The sequence below is a fragment of the Dendrobates tinctorius genome, unplaced genomic scaffold (assembly GCF_039654945.1).
Source record: "Dendrobates tinctorius isolate UK_male_01 unplaced genomic scaffold, ASM3965494v1 ptg000062l, whole genome shotgun sequence".
Classification (NCBI taxonomy): Eukaryota; Metazoa; Chordata; class Amphibia; order Anura; family Dendrobatidae; genus Dendrobates; species Dendrobates tinctorius.
Window position 1 is genome coordinate 38,152,944 of NW_027361730.1, and position 25,759 is coordinate 38,178,702.

Below are 25,759 nucleotides of genomic sequence, written 5' to 3' on the forward strand. Positions count from 1 at the left end.
AGAGAGAGAGAGAGAGAGAGAGAGAGAGAGAGAGAGAGAATGTCGGGTTAAGCAACATCACGGCGGATCCTCACAAAAACGGATGCAACGGACAGCAATCCGTCAGGATCCGCCACTAATGAAATTCAATGGGGAAAAAAAACGGATCCTCAAAAGAAAATTTCGGATCCGTTTTTTCCAAAACCTGGCGGATTGTGACTGATTGTAAAAAACGGAAGTGTGAAAGAGGCCTAAGCTGTTAGGAAGAACAGAGGAAGTGAGTTCTGATTGTTTGTTACTATGTTGAAGTAGTAAAAGTTTTCTATTATGGCAAGGACTGGATGTTTTGTGGTTCAAGAAAGTGACTATGGTGTGAGAAAGTGATTGACTAAGGAGGAACTGAGATTAAGACTAATGTGTCAGGCAAACAGTTAAAAGTGATGATTTGAAACAAGATGTCTCCCTGCTAGATAAGACCCCTCCCCAGGAAATCAAGCCTCCTCCCAACTGTAAGCTCTGTGCCTCTTAACCTCAGGGCACCAATATATCCTGGACTACCAAAACCCAGTACGCCCCCACCCCATGATCCTGCCAGGTGGATTTGTGCCGTATGTGGAGAGGTCCGTTACACTTGTGGAACAAGGAGACCCAGAGTCACAGCCCCCACCTTTCCTTTGTTAAACACTGATGGTATTTATTATGAGCCACCGCCGCCATCAGTCCCTGCTATGCCTAGAATTGCTAGTGGTCATTAATATCCACCCCCTCCTACTTTAGAGCCAACCAAGCTAGCAGCCGCTCCAGTTCCCTCCAATCTCTGCCCCCACCACAGCTGGGAATATGCAGCTGGTTCCTTATCAGTGGCACACACAACAAACTCCAGCTCCCTACTCCAATATCTTTCAGTCAAGTGGCTGGGAACCTTACTCCCCAGCTCCGCCGTGCCAAATCTTGTCTGCAATGCTGGCGCTGAGGCCGACTCGGTCACTTTCAGACTGACTGTCATACCCCTGCTGTTTTAATCGGAGTTGATGGCAGACCCAATTATCATACTCTTACAAAACCCGTCTGTGGGACCCTTCCCCAAGGTTACTGCTCAGTTTGTAATCTCTCCCACATGTCCAGTAAATTTACTAGGGGCAGATTTATTATCACAGTTCTGCTCCAGAATAACCAGTTTACAAAAAATATGAGCGAGTGTCTCTTGCCCTGGCAGTTAAATCACCCCCAGGTCACAGTTTCAGTATGTGGATGATCTTTTGTTGTGTGCATGGACGGAGCAGGAAGCCATTGCTGCCACTGTTAGCCTCCTCAAGCATCTGGCAGCACTGACATGTCGGGTTTTGGCCTCGAAACTTCAGTTCTGTCTTGATCAAGTGATATTCTTGGGTCACTGTCTCCTTCAGGGTGTCAGACACCACAGAAAGAAAAATAGTTGTCAGCTCCCTTTCTTTCCCAAAAGATGAAACTAATCTCCAGCGTTTTCTTGGACTATGCACTTATTGTTGTCAGTGGATACCGGATGCATCCTGCATAATGCAACCCCTTTACAATGCCTTAAAACATGGTATAATGAACTATAAGGAAAGATGGCAGTGATGAGGATTACCTCCAACATGATTGTTCCCAACTTCTGACTGAAGAAACAGCTACTCCACCAAATGTCATTGAGAATCCACTTCCAAATCCTGATCTGGTGTTATACACGGATGGTTCAAGATATGCTGAGGAGGTTGGTAGATTCCACATGGGATATGCTGTTACCACAGAGGACACTAGTGCATGCAGCTGCACTCAGAGCCTGGAGCTCTGCTTCTTGTGCAGACTGAGGGTCAGTCTACTGCATGTACTTTGGCCAAGAACAGACGGGCTAATATATACACGGACTCACAGTATGCATTTGGTATTGCTCACGACTTTGGGGCTCTATGGGCCAATCGAGAGTTTATTACTGCCAGAACCCCAGTGAAAAATGCTGAAGCTGTTAAAACCCTCATGGACTCGATCAAATTACCTACTCAGGTGGCTATTATCAAAGTTAAGGCGCACGGTCCTAACAGTCCACAGACTGTTGGCAACGCATACACCAGCAAAAGTCGCTGCTCTTTTACCCGTTGAACCAACCATATCAACTATGGTGACTACACGCTCTCAGCGTAAACCGTTACAAGAAGCATTGACCCTTCAAGAACCTGATGATCTACAACAGACTGAAGTTTTGTTGGACCCCTCGAGACCGCTTAATGACAATGCAGAGAGTGTCTCCAAAGGAAGAGGTGAAGCAATGGCAGACTGATGGGGCACGTATGGATAATGGTCTCTGAAAAAAGGACCAACTTGTGTGTCTCCCTAAGCAGATGTACCCTGCTATTGCCACATGGACCTACATCAAGCCCTTGCACTGGTGCAAAAATTCTACTGGGCCCCAGGAATTTCTACAGTGTTGACTGTGCCTGTAGTATCTGTCAGACCTGCAATCCCGGTCAACTTCATCGTGTACCACCGAAGAATCTTGCTTAGCCTGACTATCCTTTCCAAAGGCTCCAGGTGGACCATATCACATTACCCAAGTCTGGAAGGTATGAATACTGTTTGGTTGTTGTCAACATGTTCTCCAGTTGGCTGGAAGCATTCCCTGTTACCAACATTACTGCAAAAACCACAGTGAAGAAACTGGTGATGGAAATATGCAGATATGGGGTTCCAGAAGTTGTTGAAAGTGATCATGGTCCAGCCTTTTCTTCTCATGTGTACCAAGAAGTTCTGACAATGCTTGGATCCACTGTAGCCCGCCATACTCTGTACCATCCACAGTCCAGTGAGAAAGTGGAGAGGCTGAATGGCACACTGAAGGGACAATGACCAAAATGATGCAGGAGACTACGGCTCCACAGCCAGAGCTCCTACCCATTGTACTATACCACATTCGTACTACCCCTATTGCAAAACATGGCCTGTCCCCATATGAGTGAGATATTGTTTGGTGCTAGGCCCCCAGTTGCAAGTTTCCAGCCTCAGCAGTTATCAGAAGAAACTGACCGTGCTGTTCAGTGTTATTCAGCTTAGTAAAAATCTTGCCAACACCCATGCTCTAGTTTCCTCTTCTCTTCCAGATTCAGCAGAAACCAACACCTGTCATAGCCTGAAGCCTGGTGATTTTGTAGTCGTGAAAAGGCATGTCAGGAAGCACGGACTAGAACCCTTGTATGACGGGTCCCTATGAAGTCCTCCTCATCACCCAACAAGCCAATAGCAAATAAGGGGGAATGTTTTTTTTTTCGTATTTTCCATATTACTTTTGGTAACCGCATGGGACAATTCACCCTGTTTTTCAGGGAGACCACATATAGTACAGATGTGTGGCCAATAAAGTGGTCAGTTCTATTTTCATTTACCCTATGATTACACAAATGTGGGATAAATTGGTTAGGGCCACAGACTCTAGATAATCAAGTTTGGGATATACTTAATACTACTGTTGCTGTCCAAAATCAACTTATAGTCACTAATCAACATACTATAGTGCTGGACTACTTAACAGCAGCACAAGGTGGTATGTGTCAGGTCATTGGACCCGCTTGCTGTCATTATATAGATCCTAACAGTACTATGAAGTTGAAGTTAGAAGACATTCAAAGACTCAGATCAATATGATTGTAATAAGGACAGTTGGTGGTCAGACACCTTCTCCTTTCTCAATCCAGCCAATTGGTTTAAGGGAACTGGGGCTGATAGTTGGGATCTTACAAAGCTTGTTATACATTGCTGCCTGTATCCTTGTTGTATATGTGATACTAAAACTTGTTTTTTGGTGTATTTCTGTATGTATTAGGAAATTCTGCACTAGAACAGCTAATGATGATACCAAAGGCATCGTCACCCCTGCTTTTCTTTGCACAGATCTCAAAAGGTTACTTGATGAAGATGTTGAAGGCAAGCACATGGCTACCTTCAAAAGACCTCCACCACTGTCAAAAAGTGTTATTTGTAAATTGTAGCATACGGGGGGGGGGGGGGGATGGGTGCGCTGCAACAGCCATGACTGATAACACTGCATCAGCCATGTGAAGACCAGTACCCCTCAAGCTTATGGCTTGGGATAGCACCTCTGATGCTGCATATTAGTTAACAAAATTTATCTAGTGGGGGGGGGGGGGGGGGGGGGAGAATTGTGAAGTACAGGACATCTTGTTCTCCAGACTCCATTTTTGCACGCGATGCCTTTTTGTTGTTTAAGAGTTAAATTTTGTAACTTAACTAGATGAAGGTTCATGGTTATGAAACCAGACTGTTCCAGCTTGTACAAGATATGAGACCCTGAAGAATGTGCTATTTGTTCCATTTTCTACATCATGCAACTAGGGGCATATTCTGATTCTTTTGCAATACTACTGGCTTACAAAGTAAATGTATTACGATGATGTTATTGGTAGCCATGTACTTTGCATAGTTAAGCAAACTACTATAAAAAGAGGTGACAAAATAAACAGGCTTAGTGATCTGCCTTGATCCTCCCATACAGAGACCCCCCATCTCAGTCTGGTCATTCCCAGTTGCTAGCAACACCCCGTGGATTAATTTGGAAATCACTTGGTCAACTGTGAAGGGTTAATTTAGCCCTCCCTCAAAAGCTACATCAGGATAAACATCTTACCCAGCTGGTTGATAAGACATGCTAGGCCGTTCCATATTTTTTTTAGAAAAATAATCTTACTAATTAATGTACATTAGGCTACTTGCACTCTTGCGTTATCAGTCTCGGCCGCCGCTAAGCTCCGCCCCTGGCCACACCCCCTCCGGTCAGCTCCTCCTATGGTCGCATGACGCTGCATGAGATCAGCATACCATATATTTAGCGTTGGGTATGCTGGCATGGTTTTGCTGGCGCATGCGCCCTTTAAGCGCTGCACCGATGTGCACCAAACGCACCATGTTGCATTTGTGCGCTCGGCGCAGCGCAAAAAGGGCGCATGAGTCGGCAAAACCATAGCAGCACACCCAACGCTAAATATAGGGTATGCTGATCGCATGCAGCGTCATGCGACCATAGGAGTTGACAGGAGAGGGTGCAGACGGGGCAGAGCTTAGCAGCAGCCGAGCGCTGCGACTGATAATGCAAGTATGCAAAGTAGCGTTACATGTACAGTAAGCTGCACACTGTACTAATTGTACATGTCCCCGACATCTATTTTATATGTAATCCTCTGTAATATGTAATTGCCAGTTTAATTTCACTCTGGGGCACTTAACTTTATTAGTATGCAAGACCAGTTAGCCCCAAAAATGCAACATAAGCTGCAGCTACAACACGTTTGTTTGCTTTTCCTGCCAAGAAACCAATTTTTGCTGCAGAAAACAGGCAGCAACAATGCCCAGTATGAACATACCCCAATAGTTACTGGTAGAAGCTGCACCATTCACATTGTCCTAGTAGTTTATGAAGGTATGGCCATTTCAAATTTTAACTCCACTGGGGACCCTCTTGAAAAGGAGCCATCCACCTGGCTATACAGAAAGATGTGATTAGAGTGCATGTGAATGGTGAAAGGGAGGGGATGAGTGATTAGAGGCCCCGTTACACATAACGATGTCCCAGCGATCCCACCAAGATCTGACATGGATGGGATCGCTGGGACATCGTTAGACAGCCCCTCCAGCAATCAGGATCAGCGAGCAAGCTGGTTTCCAATGTAAGCAGCAGGTATCTAAGAGCGGCGTGCCTCTTAGATACCCGCTGTTTACATTGGAAACCAACATCGCTGATCGCTTCTCTCGCTGCCACACGCAGCGATGAGTGCTAGCCAGCAGGAGACCAACGATCAAAAAACACACTAGGACGTTCGAGCACGATCAGCGACACCCAGAAGGGGGCTGGTTGCTGATGCGTGCCACACAGCGATATTGCTGTTTCATCACAAAATCAGCGATCTCGCGGTGTGACGGGGCCTTTAGCAGCATCTTTCATTTTGAGATTTTATGGGGATCCCAGAAACTTTACCCTGAAGTATCACTTTATGATCAGGGTATAGTTTAAACAAAAGCTGACTAAAACAAGAACATTCATCACCTACGATAAGGTAGTCCTCAGATTAAGGAATTCAATGTTAATATAAATATATATATATATATATATATATATATATATATATATATATATATATATATATATATATATATATATATATATAACACACCATGACCTCTGACAGCAAGTTCTCACTAACTGTTCTGCCACATGGGTAACAGCTTGGTAAAGTATGACAGTGCTGGGTTAGTACAAAGTGAGCGCATACTGCAAGAGGGCCATGGAGGTTTGTGGGATCCCACTTTTGCTCTATGGCTCAGTGACTGACAAGAATCTCAGGACCTACTCCAATCTACCAGGCTTTAACAAAGGATTACAAGTCATGTCACATTAAACTTCACAACACTTACAGCCAAAATTAAACTTAGAAGATAATTTCATATTGCCAAGAAGTATTAAGCTTAAGAAGTTTCTCACCTGAATGTGCAGCCGATGGTGTGCTAGACTGCCCAGAAATCTCAGAGTCCTGAGTGCTCCATGGCCGGTCCCAACCTGTGAGGCTGAGGGATTGCAGACCAAGGCACAAATCATTTGTGTCAGGAAGACCACGAGGAGACGGATCATGTGATGTTGGGAAGAGCATCCTACTGGCAGTAGCTCCTTCTGTATCTGTAAAATCTGCTCAGGAACAGGAATGAAAAAGCTAGTTTCTGATACTTATTACAAGGGAATTTGCCAGCTGCAGCAGGTAACTCCTAAACCATTGCATTGTGTACACCCTTTTATCCGGTGGGCATAATTCAACCATAACCATTTTATACACTGAGGGAAAAATGCAAAACCAAGACAGATCTGCAGTTGACAAGAAAAAAAAAAAAAAACCACCAAAGGTTTCTGTGCACAAATGCAGGGGCACTGCTTGTCCCTGCCTTCATCCCCTTCAGAATCCCTCCCACACAGTTCTGGATAGATGCCAAGCCTGAATCAGCAGCAGCAGCAATGCAAGGCTTCATCATTGTGCTAGCAAAATCTATTTGTCTGGAATAGAGACAAGAGTTATCTGAGCTGCTGTTTACCAGGAAGCAATATGGATAAAGCTTCTGAACACTTGATTGTACTATGCATGTTACAATGTCATCAACCTTTGCAACTAAACCATGAATTAAAGAATTACTGCAGCGTACACATGTATAGAGACTGGAGAAAGCCACTGCTGGACAGCACAGGTAGCTTTTCCAAGTGAAAACAGGCAGCTGTTCACACTAAAGTCTTCAGATTTCAAAGTCTTAGGGTACCGTTACACTAAGCGACACACCAGCGATCCAGAAAGTGATACGACCTGGTAAGGATCGCTGGTATGTCACTAAATGATAGCTAGTAAGCTGTCAGACAGATCTACTCAGCAACGATCCGGCGATCCGTATAACGACCTAGTCGGTCTTTGGGACCTTGTCACATAGCAGCGATTCTGACTCCTGCCTGCATCCCCGAGTTCCGAGTAGCCAAAAAGGTCGCTTGTCAGCGTCAAATAGCGATTCATGCTGGCCAGCGGGACACCAGCGATCAAAAAAAATGGCACAGGACATTCCAGCACGATCAGCAACATTGTAGCGGGGGGCCCGGTCGCCGCTATGTGTCACATGTAGCGAGATAGCTGTTGCATCACAAAATCGGTGACGTTTCAACGATCTCGCTAACTATCTTGCTATGTGAGACGGAGCCTTTAGACAAAGTGGCTGAAGACTGCAATAAAGACAAATAAAAAGTGTTGTTCAGGAAGTGGCTTGTAACATTTACCTACCAATTTGCACTATAACCAAGGGGGTGTTGACTTTCTACTATGGGGATTTTGCCTCCTACCCCCACCCACAGTTGTAAGCAGGCATTGTCAAGCCCCTAAAAGATCAGAATCGGCTTTCTCTACACAATATGTTGAAAGGGAACCTGTCACCAGATGTTTCCCATATGAAACAAGGACAGTACCTGCAAGCCCTCATATACAGCATTCTAGTATGCTGTATACATGCTGCCAATCCAGCCTGGAAGACACTATTACTCACTTACAGGGCAGTTGTCATAACCTGTTGCCTCCTCTCCTTGTAATGCTGTCCTCCAGCACCGCTTTCCAGTGTCCAGAGTTAAGCTCCTGCACACTTCTCTGCCCTGTCAAGGGCAGATGAAAATACTGCAGTGTGTGCTTTGGCCTTCTACTGCATACTGCTGTACTTCGCCCGTGACGGAAGCAAGACTGCAGGAGCACGATGCTGGGCACTGGACGACAAAATAAGTCATCCACAAAACCATGCAGGAGGACAGCGCCACAAGAAGGAGCACTGGATTGAGACCAATGATGCTCAAATCAGGCTGCCCTGAAGGCAAGAAACTTTGTCTTGAAGGCTGGCTTGGGGCATATATATATATATATATATATATATATATATATATATATATACACACACACACACACACACACACACACACACACACACACACACACACACACACACACACACACACACACACACACACACACACACACACACACACACACACACACACAGCACTTTACAATGCTGTGTGAGGGCTTAGGCTACTTTCACACCAGCATTTCCTGGAGCAGCGGAGGGATACGCACAGCCGCCATGAAGGTCCCCCTACGTCCACAACTCCTCTGGTCAGCTCCACCTATGGGTGCATGACGCTGCATGTGACCTGCGTACCCCATCTTTAGCATTGGGTACGCAAGCCGTACACAGGTTTGCTGGCGCATGCATCCTTTTGACAGTGCGCAGACCTGCGCCAAATGCAGTGTTGCATTTTGGTGTGCTCAGCACACCGTCAAAAGGATACATGCGCTGGCAAACGCATACCTGTGCACAGCCTGCGTACCCAAAGCTAAAGAGGGTACGGAGGTCACATGCAGCATCATGCGTCCATAGGTAGATCTGACTGGAGGCGCGGCTGTGGGTGGAGCTTCATGGTGGCCATGCACATCCCTCCGCAGCTCCAGGAAATGCTACTGTAAGGCTATGGGTCCACGTAGCGTTTTAAAACGCACATTGAAAACCGGACTCCTTCCCAGAAATCGCGCGTTTTTTTCTGCGATTTCACCGCAATTCTCTCAAGCACTTTCCAAGCGATTTGAAGCATCGCTTGGAAAGTGATTGACAGGTTGGTCACACTCAAACAGTGTTTGACAAGTGAGCAGCCTTTTACTATTGAGGCTGCCTATGCGGCATCAATAGTAAAAGATAAAATGGGGAAAAAAAAAAAAAAAAAAATCAGGGTATATTTACCTTCGACGTCCCGCGCTGCCATCCCAGGCCTCACTGTTCCCAGTAATGCCTTGCGAGACCTGTGATGACGTTGGTCTCGCGTTACTATAGCGATCTCACGAGACCGCTAGAGTCATGCGAGACTAAGTCATCACAGGACCTTGCCGCAAGGCATTACTGGGAACGCTTAGGCCGGGAATACAGCGCGGGACGTCGGAAGGTAAATATACCCTGATTTTTTTTTTTTTTTTTTTTTTTTTTTACAGGGGTATGGTACCCAGGGCCTGGAGGACAGTCTCCTCTCCTCCACACCGTGGGTACCAACCGCACGAGACGCTTAACTTCGCGCATGGTGGGCATAGCCACATGCGGGAAGTAAGCGATTCTCATGCATTCCTATGGGTGCGGAATCGCAGCAATTCTTTGCGATTCCGCACAAAAGAATGACCATGCTGTGTTTTCCGTGATGCGATTCCGCTGTGGGAAAAAGCGCAGCATTAGCACAGCATGTGTGGAATGCCAGAGGAATGCATGGGGGGTGTTCTGTACACGATTTTTAAACATTTTCGCACTGAAAATTGCGGCAAAAACGCTTAAAAATCGCTACGTGGGCACACAGCCTGAAAGTAGCCAAACAGGTACTGGCCTTACCTCATATGGGGAAAAACCTGGTTACTGGTTCCCTTTATGACTGAGGTGTCCAACCAGTTCTTTTCAGTTAGCCATTAAAAAGGTATCAACCACAGGACTCAATTCTAAATATTCTTGTGTCCAACCAGGTCATGGAACTCATTACCAGTACCAACTGAATACATGTACCAGGACAGCACTTGTTACAAAATGCAGAGCAGTGTACACAATGGGCTTACCTCTCCTCTCCAGGTCATTCAGATCTCACTGATGGCAAGTTCATAGAGAAGAGTTGGAAGCTACATTTTGCAGCTCTCATCTCACAGGACTTTCAGTATGGTGGAGGAAAGCAGAGTTGCACATGTAATGACAGCTCTCCTCTCACCCTTCCAAACCACAATAAGTGCCATCAAGCAGTGAGATCTCCAACTTGCCAGACAGTTACCATACAGCACAGATAAGCAGTTCAAAGCTACTCTGGGAGAATTTGCTGGATGCTTAGGATTTGTCAACATTAATGCAGATGAGACAAATTTTCCTTGGTTATGGTGGAAGTGATAAACCTTACAAGCCATTGCCTCTGCAGTCGGAGTTGGGAAGAAATTCTCACAGATCCTCAACTACTCCATGTTGTGGCGCGCGTGTGTGTGTTCCTGTCCTATACATGGTATGTGTAAGGCTGGTTTCACATTAGCGCTTTTTAAGCGCACGCACGGCCGGGGGGTAGCTCCGCCCCCCAGCCGGCTCTCTGCCCGGCGTGCCCGCCCCTTGCTTGTAGCGCCGCCTGCGATCGGCGCACCCTCTCTTTAGCATAGGGTGCGCAGGCCGTGCGCTAGTTGCGCTGCGCACCAAAATCCGAAAAGTTTGATTTTGGCGCGCATGGCGCACCGTCAAAAGTGCGCAGCGCAGGTCAAAGCGCAACTAGCGCACGGCCTGCGCACCCTATGCTAAAGATAGGGTGCGCCGATCGCAGGCGCCGCTGTGCGCTAGGAGGCGGCGCTACAAGCAAGGGGTGGGCACGCCGGGCAGAGAGCCGGCTCGGGGGCGGAGCTACCCCCAGCCGTGCGTGCGCTTAAAAAGCGCTAATGTGAAACCAGCCTAAGACAAGTTTTCTGTAAGGCTAAATCAATTGCCAGCTTCTGTAAAATTACAAAACCTGACATGAAATGACAAGGTTTACATATAAAGATAAATGAAATGGTTTACTGTATGTCTGACTATTAGATTAGGGTATGTGTAAATTTAACACCTACATGTCCAGAATTTAAGGCCCTGTGCACACGGTGCAGATTCTGTGCAGTTCTGCAGCAGATTTGGCCCTGCAGAACTGCACGTGATGTACAGTACCATTTAAGGCTAACAAAAAGGCTGTGCACATGCTGCAGATTTTGTGCAGAATAAAAGAAGCAGCATGTTGCTTCTTTTGTGTGGTTTTGCTGCAGTTTTCCACCTGCTCCATTATAGAAATCTGCAGGTGGAAACTGCAGGGGAAATCCGCACAAAAACTGCACTAAATCTGCACTAAAACTGCAGGTAAAACGAAGGTCAATTTTACCTACAGATTTAGCAAAATCTGCGCGGAAAATTCCACAGCAGAATCCGCACCGTGTGCACATAGCCTTACAGGTAAATTAGTTGAAAACAAATTGTGTGGGCTCCTGTGGTAATTTCTCTGAGAGAAAAAAAAGAGAGGAAAAGCCAGCGAGTGAGGGCAGATAGTAGCCTAGAGAGGGACCATTGTTTTTGGCCCCCACCCTGGCTAAAAAAAAAAAAAAAAAAAAAAAAATCTGCACCCAGCCACCCCAGAAATATGCATTTTCTGGCACTTAGCCTCTATTCCCATTGCCTTTAGCAGTGGCTCATGGGCTAATGTCACCTTGCTATTGAAAGGCAACATTAAGCCAGGTTAATAATGGAGATGTTAATAAGACACCTACCCAATATTAATCCTATAGTGTGCAAGGGTTAAAAACTACAGACAGGCATTAAAAATTTTAATGAAATGACACTTTGACCAAAATTTATTATACAGCCAATCCAACTGAAGCCATCGATCCCTGTAAAAGAAATAAACAAAGCAACACTATCCATACCTCTGCAGTTCACTCAGGTCCCATGCCATAAATCCATCACAAGTGGTTAACTAGTTTACAGGCGGGCCGATGCTAATGTGGGAGCCCACGCAATTTTTTTCTGCGATTATAGCCTTAAGTTTAACCCCTGGATTTCCAAGCTTTTCCTAACACACTACTAAATTGATTCAACACAGATATATAATTCGTGTTGATATGACATGGTTTACTATATGTAAACCGTGTCATATGTTGGGTTTGGTAATGATTTTACCAAACCCATCCTGCACCCATAGGCTTTCATTCTAGCAAACGATGGACAGCGATTGAGTCCAGCGCTGTCCGATTTTTTTTTTTTTGACGGGCACAAAACGCTGCTTTGTGTTGTGTCCGGCAGCCGGACAAAGTTTGATGGTTCCGGCGAATGAAACATGAGGCCATCTGTTGTATTAGCATCGGATTGCAAGTCTCAGGGAAAAAAAAAAAAAAACAAACGATTGCTTGTGACTGATGGCAAAAAACTGGTGTGAAATGGGCCTAAGCCAGTTTTACACTCACATTACTATGCTTCTGGTGTTCATCTCACACTCAAGAACACCACTAAGGGTCCCATTACACTAAACGACGCACCAACGAATCTGACAATGATACAACATGATCAGGATTTCTGGTGGTGCGTCGCTACATGATCGCTGGTAAACTCTCAAACAGGCAGACTCACCAGCGATCAGGACCAGCGCAGATGCTGGTAACCAGGGTAAGTAGTGGTAAACTAAGGGACGCATGCACTTAGTTACCTGCTGTTAACCTTGGATACCAGCTCCCAGTGTGCTGTCAAAGTCTGACGCATCAGTGATCTCGTTAGCAATCTCGCTTAAGGTACTGTCACACTTAGGCTAGTTTCACACTAGCATTTATTCGATGCAGCGCACGGTGCTGCTAAGCCCTGCCCCCTCCATCCGGTCATCGCCACCTACTATCACACATGGATGCTTGCGATCTGCGCACCCCATCTTTAGCATAGGGTGCGCAGATCATGCACTAGTAGGATTTTGGCGTGCGCTGCGCACTTTTGAAGGTGCGCCGAAATGCAACACGCTGCGTTCGGCACACACAGGCGCACCTTCAAAAGTGCGCAGCACACGCCAAAATCCTACTAACGCACGGCCAGCGCACCCTATGCTAAAGATAGGGTGTGCAGATCGCAAGCGTCCATGTGCGATAGTAGGTGGCGATGACCGGATGGGGCGGGCAGGGAGCGGGGCTTAGCAGCGCCGTGCGCTGCGTCGAATAAACGCTAGTGTGAAACTAGCCTCAGCGATGCACCAGCGATCCCGACCAGCGATATGACACGGTCAGGATCGCTGGTGCATCGCTAAGTGGTCGCTAGTGAGCTGCCACACAGGCAGATCTCACCAGCAACATAGCAACGTTCCTGACGTCCTCCCGCCTGCGTCCACGCGTCGCTCGTCGGTGCCACAGGAAGCTGACGATGAGAAACAGTCCAGGACGTTCGCGCGATCTGCGATGAGCAGCAGGGGAGCCGGTCGGAGGCAAGTATCAGACATAGCAATATCGCTGCTACGTCACAAAACCAGTGACGTTACAGCGATAATGCTAGCGATATCGCTTAGTGTGACAGGCCCTTTAGTGTGAAGTACCCCTAAAGCACAAGCTGCAATCAAATACACTGCTCTCCTTACCCCAATCTGAAATAAAGTCAACAAAAAAGTTGGTTTAGTGCTCACATGCAAACAAATCAGTGAGGTTTCTCATGAACACTTGGGCCAATTGTCTTATGTAAGCTTTATTGTATCAGCTTACAGAAGTGCTCCATAATGCTGGCACCATGACTGAAAACAAGCTATGGTTGCATTTCTGGAGAGCATGCAAACACAACTAGATTCTTAAAACTAAAGTCAAAAATTTGTACACTGATCAGACAAAAAGGGTTTACCTTGAAGATGGTCACATTTACCCTTGGCATTGGGGGTAGTACAGACCCCAGTGAAGTCCAGGGAATTATCCAGCATGGCGTTTATCCTTCGGAAGATGTCAGCATTGCTGCATGTGGAAAGCGCTGGAGTGTCGGTAGGGCATCCCCAGCAATCCTTACTTCTCCCTAGATCATCCTTCTGTAGTAAAAGCAAACACTTGTCATATCTAGTTAGTTAATGTATACTTTAATCCCTTCATGACCCAGCCTATTTTGACCTTAATGACTAGGCCATTTTTTGCAATTCTGACCAGTGTCCCTTTATGAGGTAACCTCTTCAATGGATCCTAGCAATGCTGAGATTTTTGTGACTTATTGGGCTTCATGTTAGTGACAAATTTAACCCCTTCACCCCCAAGGGTGGTTTGCACGTTCATGACCGGGCCAATTTTTACAATTCTGACCACTGTACCTTTATGAGGTCATAACTCTGGAACGCTTCCATTGATCCCGGTGATTCTGACATTGTTTTCTCGTGACATATTGTACTTCATGTTAGTGGTAAAATTTCATTCAAATAACTTGCGTTTATTTGTGAAAAAAATGGAAATTTGGCAAAAATTTTGAAAATTTCGCAATTTTCCAACTTTGAATTTTTATGCCCTTAAATCAGAGATACGGCACACAAAACTTGATAAGTAACATTTCCCACATGTTTACTTTACATCAGCACAATTTTGGAACCAAAATTTTTTTTGTTAGGAAGTTATAAGGGTTAAAAGTTGACCAGCGATTTCTCATTTTTACAACACCATTTTATTTTTAGGACCACATCACATTTGAAGCCACTTTGAGGGGTCTACATGATAGAAAATACCCAAAAGTGACACCATTCTAAAAAACTGAACCCCTTAAGGTGCTCAAAACCACATTCAAGAAGTTTATTAACCCATTAGGTGCATCACAGGAATTTTTTTGAATATTTAAAAAGAAATGAACATCTAACTTTTTTTCACAAAAAAAAAACACTTCAGTTTCAATTTTTTTTATTTTACCAAGGGTAACAGGAGAAATTGGACTACAAAAGTTATTGTGCAATTTGTCCTGAGTACGCTGATACCTGATTTGTGGGGGGGAACGACTGTTTCGGCGCATGGCAGAGCTCAGAATGGAAGGAGCGCCGTTTGACTTTTTCAATGCAAAATTGGCTGGAATTCAGATCGGACGCCATGTCACGTTTGGAGAGTCCCTGATGTACCTAAACAGTGGAAACCCCCTACAAGTGACCCCATTTTGGAAACTAGATGCCCCAAGGAACTTATCTAGATATGTGGTGAGAACTTTGAACCCACAAGGGCTTTACAGAAGTTTATAACGTACAGCGGTACAATTAAAAAATCATTTTTTCCACAAAAATGATCTTTTCACCCCAATTTTTATTTTCCCAAGGGTAACAGGACCCTAAAAGTTATTGTGCAATTTGTCCTGAGTACGCTGATACCCCACATGTGGGGGTAAACCACTATTTGGGCGCATGGCAGAGCTCGGAAGGGAAGCAGCGCCATTTGACGTTTTTGGCTGGAATTGAGATCGGACACCATGTCGCGTTTGGAAAACTCCTGATGTACCAAAACAGTGGAAACCCCACTGTTGTCCAATTTGTCCTGAGTATGCTGATACCCCATATGTGGGAGAAAACTACTGTATGGGCACACGTCGGGGCTCGGAAGGGAAGTAGTGACGTTTTGGAATGCAGACTTTGATGGAATGGTCTGCGGGTGTCATGTTGCCTTTGGAGAGCCCCTAATGTACCTAAACAGTGGAAACCCCCCACAAATGACACCATTTTGTAAACTAGACCCCCCAAGGAACTTATCTAGATGTGTGGTGAGCACTTTGAACCCCCAAGTGCTTCACAGAAGTTTATAACACTCGGACGTGAAAATAAAAAAAATCATTTTTTTCCACAAAAATGATATTTTTGCCCCCAATTTTTTATTTTCCTAAGGGTAACAGGAGAAATTGGACCCCAAAAATTGTTTTGCAATTTGTCCTGAGTAGGCTGATACCCTACATGTGGGGGTAAAACACTGTTTGGGCGCATGGCAGAGCTTGGAAGGGAAGGAGCACCATTTGACTTTTTCAACTCAGAATTGTCTGGAATTGAGATCAGACGCCATGTTGCATTTGGAGAGCCCCTGATGTGCCCAAACAGTGGAAACCCCCCCAATTATAACTCCAACCCTAACCCCAACACACCCCTAACCCTAATCTGAGCCCTAACCCTAGCCCTAGGGCTGTGTACACACGCTGCGGATTTTGCTGCGGTTCCGCAGCGGTTTTGGCTGCTGCGGACCCCAGTACCATGATTCCCTATGGGAATCAAAAACCGCAGTGCAGACGGTGCAGAATTTTCTGCGGTTTTCAATCCGCAGAAAGAATTGACATGTCTGCACACAGCAGGGCTCAGAAGGAAAGGAGTGCCATCTGACTTTTTGAATGGAAAATGTTGTGTTTGGAGAGCCCCTGTGTGCCTAAACATTGGAGCTCCCCCACAAGTGACCCTATTCTGGAAACTAGACCCCCCCCCCCCCCTCAAGGAAACTTATCTAGATTCTAGTGAGCACCTTTAACCCCCAGGTGCTTCATAGAAGTTTATAATGTAGAGCCGTGAAAAAAAAAAAAAAAAGTGATCAAAGTGTACCTGGAGTGATAAATGAATGAGTGAATCTGCCGGCCGATTTGGTGGGCGCACCGCGCATGAGCCTGCCTTTTTGGAAGATGGCGGTGCCCATGGAGGAAGACCGAGGGACACCGGGACTCTGGAGGTTCTGGGAGGAAAATCGGAAGTCAGGGCAGATTGCCATCTCCAGCCATGGCCAGTGCTATTGCAGCACCGGCCATGGCTGGTTTGCAATATTTCCAATTGTTATGATTGACTGTTAAAAGTGAAACAGCCAAAGTGACTGTAGCCATGGAGGGGGGCAAAGCCACCCCCTTGGGGTGAAGTATAGGTTCCCCTGTACCTGCAGGTCACATGACTTGCAGGAGGGCGATCTCCCCATGACAGCATATGTGCCAGTTGGATTGGTACCGACTTTCATGATGCATATGCTGTGTCACAGGTTGGGAAGGGGTTAAAGACCCACAGGTACCCTTTGAAAGCTCATCCAATTCATATACTGATTGAAAGTCAAGAGTTGTTCATTAATACCCTAAATGCTACCAGAAGAAACTTTATGGGGAAAAAAACAACATTTCAGTTAACACAGGAATAGGTGGCTATAGACTAAGGGTACCGTTACACCTAGCGACATGACGCGGTCAGGATCTCTGGTGAATCGCTGGGTGGTCGCTAGTGAGCTGCCACTCAGGCAGATCTCACCAGCGACATCGCTGGGGACGGGGATCGCTACTTACCTGTCAGACGTGGCGATCCTGCGTCCTCCCGCCCGGCTCCACGCGTCGCTCGTCGTCGCAGGAAGTGGACGACGAGGAATGGTCCAGCAGCTTCTCGCACGATCAGCGATAACCAGCGGGGGAGCCAGTCGGAAGTAAGTATCACATGCAGCGATATCGCTAGCAATATCGCTGTAACGTCACAAAAATCGGTGACTTTACAGCGATATTGCTAGCGATATCGCAGTGTGTAACGGGGGCTTAATACAGCATTCAAAAAGTACATTGTTGCAGGATTGTTGTAGAGTCTCATGACTAAGAATTACTCTAGTCCACTTAGAAAACTGAACCATGGCTGCAAATAAATGACAGCATGATTAACCCCTTCACTACCAAGGGTGGTTTGCACGTTAACTCCCGGGCCAATTTTTACAATTCTGACCACTGTCCCTTTATGAGGTAATAACTCTGGAACGCTTCAACGGATCTAGGCGGTTCTGACGTTTTCTCGTGACATATTGTACTTCACTTTAGTGATAAAATTTCTTCTCTATAATTTGCGTTTATGAAAAAACGGAAATATGGCGAAAATTTAGAATATTTTGTGATTTTCAAACTTTGAATTTTTATGCCCTTAAACCAGAGAGTTACATGACAGAAAATAGTTAATAAATTACATTTCCCACATGTCTACTTTACATCAGCACAAGTTTGGAAACAAATTTTTTTTGTTAGGAAGTTAAGGGTTAAAAGTTGACCAGCGATTTCTCATTTTTACAACAAAATTTACAAAACCATTTTTAGGGACCACCTCACATTTGAAGTCACTTTGAGGGGTCTATATGGCAGAAAATACCCAAAAGTGACACCATTCTAAAAACTTCACCCCTCAAGTTACTCAAAACTACATTCTAGAAGATTAACCATTCAAGTGCTTCACAGGAGCAGAAGCAACATGGAAGGAAAAAAACAACATTTAACTTTTTAGTCACAAAAATGATCTGTTAGCAACAATTTTTTAATTTTCCCAAGGGTAACAGGAGAAATTGGACCCCAAAAGTTGTCCAATTTGTCCTGAGTACGCCGATACCCTATATGTTGGGGGGGGGGGGGGGGAACCACTGTTTGGGTGCACGGCAGGGCTCGGAAGAGAAGCAGCGCCGTTTGACTTCAACCTAAAATTGGCTGGAATTGAGATTGGACGCCATGTTGCGTTTGACGAGCCCCCAATGTGCCCAAACAGTGGAAACCCCCCACACGTGACCCCATTTTGGAAACTAGACCCCCTAAGGAACTTATCTAGATGTGTGGTGAGCACCTTGAACCCCCTAGGGCTTCACAGGAGTTTATAACGCCCAGGCGTAAAAATAAAAAAAGTCATTTTTTCCACAAACATGATCGTTTAGTCCCCAATTTATACTCCCAAAAGGTAGCAGGAGAAATTGGACCCCAAAAGTTGTTGTCCAATTTGTCCTGAGTACGCTGATCTCTATATGTAGGGGGGGGGGGGGGGGGACCACTGTTTGGGCGCACGGCAGGGCTCGGAAGGGAAGCAGCGCCGGTTGACTTTTTCAACCTAAAATTGGCTGGAATTGAGATTGGACACCATGTTGCGTTTGACGAGCCCCCAATGTGCCCAAACAGTGGAAACCCCCAAGTGACCCCATTTTGGAAACTAGACCCCCTAAGGAACTTTAGATATGTGGTGAGAACTTTGAACCCCCAAGTGTTTTACTAAAGTTTATACTGCCCAGGCGTGAAAATAAAAAATCCTATTTTGTGCCCACAAAAATGATCGCTTAGTCCAATTTTCAATTTTCCCAAGCGCAACAGGAGAAATTGGACCCCAAAAGTTGTCCAATTTGTCCCGAGTACGCTGGTACCCCATATGTGGGAAAAAACTTTAGGCACACGTCAGGGTCAGAAGGGAGTGACGTTTTGAAATGCAGACTTAGATGGAATGGTCTGCGGGCGTCATTTTCCATTTGCAGAGCCCCTGATGTGCCTAAACAGTAAAAAAACCCACGAGTGACATTGGTTTGGAAACTAGACCCCCAAGGAACTTATCTAGATGTGCCCGGTAAAGAAGTTTAGTAGTGAATTGAGGTGTGGTACAATTTGAAGCAATCCTTCATACATAGGCCAGGTTTTTCGGGCCAGGTGTCGCATTGATAAATGGTGTCCTTGCGTATTCCGTTTTTTGTAACACACTCGGCACCTTTTTGCGATTTACCTCTTTTTCCAGTTTGCGGGACCTCCCCCCGGGAAATGCTGACCTGGTACAATACGAGCACCTTCAGTTCCGGAAGTTCTTGGGCCCGCTCCTTCCAGAGTGCCAAACATCAGGGCCTTAACCACTACCTCCTGAAACTGAAGGTACGACGTATCGCTGGGGCATGCACATGGTGACAATAGGAATGCGTTGAGCATTGCCAATTGGACGATGTGCACGGCCAGCTTTCTGTACCACACCTTGGCCTTTCTCAAAGCATTGTACGGTTAGAGGAGTTGATCGGAGCGATCAAAGCCCCCCCATGTTTTTATTGTACCTCAGCACACATTCAGGTTTGCTGACCTGTGCAGAGGTACCCCGTACAGTGCTGAGGGCGCTGCCATCACCGTGTATGGTGGTCAAGAGAAAGACCTCCCTCTTGTCATTGTACTTGACCACCAGCAGGTGGTCGCTACATTGGGCCCTGCTCTCACCTTTTCGGAGCATCTGCCCAAGTAGCGTCTTCGGGAGGCCTCAGATTTTTGCAGACAGTACCGCAAGCTGCGGTACCTTGCGCAAAGAGGGCTTTGTAGAGTGGGACACTGGTATAAAAGTTCAGTGTAGAGGTGATAACCTTTATCTAGCAGTGGGTGCACCAAAACCCACACAATTTTCCCACTCACTCCCAGGTCAGGAGACACTCAGGGGGTTCAATCCTGGTGTCCTTTCCTTCGTACACTCTAAACCTGTGGGTGTACCCTGAGGTACTCTCACACAGCTTATAGAGTTTGATTCCGTACCTGGCCCTCTTACTGGGCAGGTATTGACAGAATCCGAGCCTGCCCTTAAAATGGACCAAGGACTCATCCACGCAGATGTTCCTTTGGGGCACGTACACTTCAGCAAACTTTGTTGAAGTGTTCGATGACTGGCCGAATTTTGAACAGACGGTCAAAGTTGGGGTCATCTCGTGCGAGACACTGTGCATTATTGTTATAATGCAGAAACTTGAGGATGGCCTGAAAACGCGCCTGGACCATGACCATTCGGAACACTGGAGTGTTGTATAAAATATCAACACTCCAATATTGCGAAATTTCAGGCTTCTTCAGGATACCCATGTGGAGGACCAGGCCCCAAAACTTCGTCATTTCAACTGCGTCCACAGGAGACCAGTTAGTATAGGATGAACGCGGGTTTTGTGCCAAAAATTGCCGAGCGTACAAATTAGTTTGCTCCACCATGTGGTTAAAATCCTCAGAGAAAAAGACTTTGAAAAAGTCAATTTCCGTGAGGCCAGTGGTGTCAAACTCGATTCCTAATTCTGCCACAAAATCAGGAATCAGTGGCTTGTAATTTTTGGGGGGCGAGGTCCACACAGGGTTTGCTGAATCAGCTGCAGGCATGGTGGGCGCTGCCTCATCTTCTGTCCTGGAGCGTCTGCGTGGCGGTTCCGCAGGACCCAAGGAGGAAGGGGAAGAGGATGAAGAATCCGAAAAAGAAAAGTCGGATCGTCATCCTCGCTATCAGTGTCAGAGGCAAGGTAAGAATATGCCTCCTCCATTGAATAGCGCTGTTGGGAGGAACATGATGGGCGGGACTTTTTTTGTGTAAATATGGTGCTTGGGTGTACTTTATTTATAACTCTGTATGTGGTGGGGGGCTAGTGATTGGTGCACACTATCCTGCAAGAAAAAGCTAAAAGGAAATGTGAAAAAAAGTCTAAAACAGCAGGACCTAGATATGGTAAGTGAATGGCGTCACTTACCAAAATTTAGTGGCTGCTGGATGTGTGCACAGGGGTGGCTCAAAGGGGGGTGAACAAGAAAAACGGAAAACAGCTGGCACGAAAGTGGGGTGGACGATGGATGAAGAGAGATTGGGCAGGGGTCAGTTAGGGTTGTAGTTAGGTGGCACAAGGGGGGGGGAAATGAACGGGGTGTGCGCGGAGGAAAATAAAAGCGAGCACGAGTGTTGATCGGTGAACTGCGTCACCAATCAACGCTCGGCGGCTGCGCACGGAGGTGGGGGGTAAAAATAGGGGGAAGGGGGATTGGGGTGGAAGATTGGGCAGGGGTCAGTTAGGGTTGTAGTTAGGTTGCACGGGGGGGGCGGGGGAAACAAAATTAAAAACGGGGTGTGTGGAGTAAAAAACCGGATTACTTACCGGTAATACTCTTTTGTAGAGTCCACGACAGCACCCACTGAGAGAGGGGATCCGCCCCTGGAACAGGAAACCTACAGAGATAAATGGGGCGGTCCCCCTCGCTCCCTCAGTTTGTGTTACCGAGAACAACGGAGGAACCGCCATACATGTTTTAGTCAATTTGTTTGGGCGATTCATCTATCTTACCCCTATGTAGTTTTATGTTTACTAAGTTTAATCACCTACTTAACTCATAATCTCCACCACCAAGGAGACCCATGTGTGAAAAAATCTTTACGGGAGGGAAGTGAGCGGGTGCTGTCGTGGACTCTACAAAAGAGTATTACCGGTAAGTAATCTGGTTTTTCCTCTTCGCCACGACAGCACCCACTGAGAGATTTCCAGAGATAATCACTTGGGAGGGCACACCGTGTTAAGGACTGATCTACCAAAAGTCAAATCCTCGGTAGAGGATAAATCTAGTCTATAGTGACTATAAAAGATAGATGAAGAAGACCAGGTTGCAGCCTTACATATTTGTTCAATTGGGACGTTTGCCCTCTCGGCCCAGGAGGAGGATATGGCTCTAGTAGAGTGCGCCTTAATCCCCAGTGGAGGGTCTTCTCCCTTTGCCAAATATGCCATCGTGATCGCATCTCTTATCCACCTGGATATTGTGCCCGTTGTAACTGCAGACCCCTTTCTGCTGCCCTGGAAGGAGACAAAAAGACCTACTCTGCCTCCAGGGACTGGTCCTATCTAGATAAGAGAGCTGTGCTAGCCTCACATCTAAGGTGTGATATTTCTCCTCGTCCTGTGTTGACAGGTTCTCATAGAATGAAGGTAGGCATATCTCTTGAGATCTATGAAATTTAGTTGCCCGTTTGGGCAGGTAGGACGGGTCCATCTTTAAAATTAGACTGTCTCGTGTTATTAACAGGAACGGAGGGTCTACTGATGGAGGGTGAGTGATCTTCACGCTCTTAGCCGATACTAAGGCCACTAGCATAGCCGTTTCCAATGAGAGGCACTTTACTGATGCTGAGCTTATGGGCTCAAACGGTGCCTGAGTGAAGTCATCCAAAACTAGAGTAAGGTTCCACGCTGGTAGCTGAGGCATATGCACCGGTTCTGATCGTTGACAAGCCGAGATAAAACGAGTCACCCATCTATTTGCTGCCACGTTATAGTTAAATAGGGCTCCTAGGGCTGATACGTGGACCTTTAGAGTGCTCACTGAGAGTCTCAATTCTCGGCCTCTTTGTAGAAATTCTAGAATGGCTGTAATGGGTACTTCACCGGCTAGCTTTGCTGGGTGAAAGGCCAGGAACTTCCTCCACACCTTAGCATATATCTTTGTTGTGGACTCTTTCCTACTTTGTAGCAGGGTATTGATTAGGTTCCTTGAGAAACCCTTCTGCCTCAGTAGCTCCCTTTCAAATTCCAGGCCGCTAGGTGCAGGGCTTTGGCCTGTGGATGGTAGCAGGGTCCCTGCGAGAGAAGATTCTGGTGCAGCGGCAGGATCCATGGGACGGTTAGTGACATGGCTCTCAGCCATGAAAACCATGGTCTTTTTGGCCAAAACGGGGCTATCAAGATGACCCTCGCCCTCTCCTGTCTTATCTTCCTGACCCCTGTTGGTAGTAGAGCCATTGGAGGGAAGGCATAGGCTAGCTGGAAAGTCCAGGGTGCTTGGAGGGCATCTAGAATGTCTGGGTTGTCTGACCTGTACGACCTGTACAGCGAAGCAAGCCTTCTTACGCGCCTGTTGGCTCTGGTCGCGAATAGGTCTATCTCCGGTCTGCCCCATTCTGATACTATAATTTCGAAGACGTGCCTGCTGAGGACCCACTCGCCCTGATATAGGGTCTGGCGACTGAGATAGTCTGCTCGGGAGTTGTCTACTCCTCTTATATGGAGCGCTGACAGGGAGAGAAGATGTACCTCGGCTATTTCTAGGATCTTTCCCGCAATAGACATCAGTGGTCCTGACCGCGTGCCTCCTTGCCGGTTTATATAGGCCACTGCAGTGGTATTGTCTGTCTGAATTCCCACGTGGGTGCCCCTTAACTGTGGAAGAAAGTGAGACATCGCATAGAAAATCGCTGTTAGCTCCTTTACATTAGAGGAGGTTTCTACTTCATCATTACGCCACCAGCCTTGTACCATGTGCTCCTCTAGGTGGGCTCCCCAACCTAAGGGGCTGGCATCTGTAGTGAGTATCTTGGAGGGAGTCACCCACCATTGCACTCCCTTTGATAAATTGGAAGGATTTAACCACCATTTCAGGGATCTTACCACCTCGGGCAATAGGGACATCTTCCCTTCCAGCCGCCCCTGCAGTCTGTCTCCTGCAGAATAGCCCACTGCAGTTCTCTGGAGTGGAACTGAGCCCATTGCACGATATCAGAGACCCCAGCAAGGACATACCCTGTCTCAATGATATTACGGGTCTTCCTGTAGTATTCTGTATCTTACTGATTATGGCCATTACTTTGGCGTTCGGCAGAAAGCACTCCTCAGTTACGGAGTCCACTTGCAGGCCCAGAAACCTCTGCCAGGTCACTGGTTCTAGTCTGGACTTCTCCCAGTTAATTAGCCAACCCAGTGTTTGTAGGGATGAGATAATCCTAGCTATTCTCGCTTCGCACTGTGAAACAGAATTCCCCATTTTGAGTAGGTCGTCTAAGTAAGGGACAACTAGGGTGTCATTCAGCCTTACATACGACATCACTTCCAGCATCAATTTTGTAAATACCCGAGGAGCCATGGATAGCCCGAATGGCATTGCCGCAAACTGGAAATGCTGAATCCGACCTTTGAACCAGACTGCTACCCGCAGGAACCTCTGGTGCCCTCGATATATGGGGAGATGGTAATAGGCGTCCTTTAGGTCCAAGACTGCCATATAACACCTGGGGAACAAAAGTTTTATTGCAGACTTAATCGACTCCATTTTAAACGACCTCAGTCTTAAGAAGGTATTAAGCTTCTTTAAATTTATTATAGTCCTGTAAGAGCCATCTGGTTTTGGGACCAAAAATAGAGAATAAAAGCCCATTCCTATTTCGTCCTCTGGGACCTCTACTAGGACCTGTTTAGTTAGCAGTACTGCAATCTCCAGCGCTTCCTGCTGTGTCTGGGACTTCATGGAAGTCAATAGGAAGGAGTTCGGTGGATACCGAACAAATTCTAATTTCAGGCCTGATGACACAATATTCATGGCCCATGGATTAGATGTCACCTTCTCCCATTGGCGGCTGAATTTTAATAGCCTGCCACCTACCAGTATAATGATTTTATCGGGATCTGTCTCCCCTGAAGGGACGTTTCCCGAATAGGTTGCCCCTTTGTTTGGGGTCCTTATTTCCCCAGCGGTCCTGGGGTCTAAAGTCCTTCTTTTTACCAAACGGCGGCTTCCTGTAGGCCCTCCTGTTAAACGGAACATACGGGTTAGGGAAACCATTCTTCCTCTCCCCCGCTTTTGTCAAAATCTCATCCAGTTCCGTGCCAAACAAGTACTTACCCTGGCAGGGTATAGCACAAAGTCTAGTCTTTGTTTGTGTGTCTCCTTTCCATCCCTTCAACCATAAGGCCCGCCTGCCTGCATTGGTCAGTCCTGCCGCTCTAGCCGATAACCGGAGAGAGTCCGCGGAGGAGAAGGCCGCTGCTCCCTTAATGAGGGGCATAGAGGAAAGGAGTCTATTCCTAGCTACTCCATTCTTAATATTGTCCTCTAAGTCATTCAGCCACACCAACATTGATCTTGCCGTACACGTGGCTGCTATTGCGGGCTTAAAGGCTGCCGTACATGCTTCCCAAGATCTTTTAAGAAATGTATCGGTTTTACGATCCAAAGAATCAGCCAAAGTTCCCGAATCCTCTACCGGCAGAGAGGATCTACGAGAGGTAGAGGCCACTGCCGCATCCACCTTGGGGGCTCTCGACCAGGCTATTAACTCATCGTCAAAGGGGTACTTACGCTTTGACATTAAGGGGAGGAAGGTTCTTTGACCTTGTTTTTCCCACTCCCTTTTAACTAGCTCTTTAAACAGCTGGTACCACTGGGAATGCCTGGACCTTTC

At 46.5% G+C, this 25,759-nt stretch overlaps 1 protein-coding gene across 1 annotated transcript in view; it reads right to left on the reverse strand.

The window, feature by feature from the left end:
- The window catches only part of CPEB1 (cytoplasmic polyadenylation element binding protein 1), a 112,582-nt gene that overhangs the window by 37,611 nt on the left and 49,212 nt on the right, over positions 1–25,759 (reverse strand). The window contains exons 2-3 of the mRNA XM_073579563.1: positions 13,939–14,116; positions 6,482–6,682 (exon numbers count right to left, since the gene is read on the reverse strand). Of these exons, the coding sequence (XP_073435664.1) occupies positions 6,482–6,682; positions 13,939–14,116 (379 nt within the window). The remainder of the gene's footprint in view (positions 1–6,481; positions 6,683–13,938; positions 14,117–25,759) is intronic.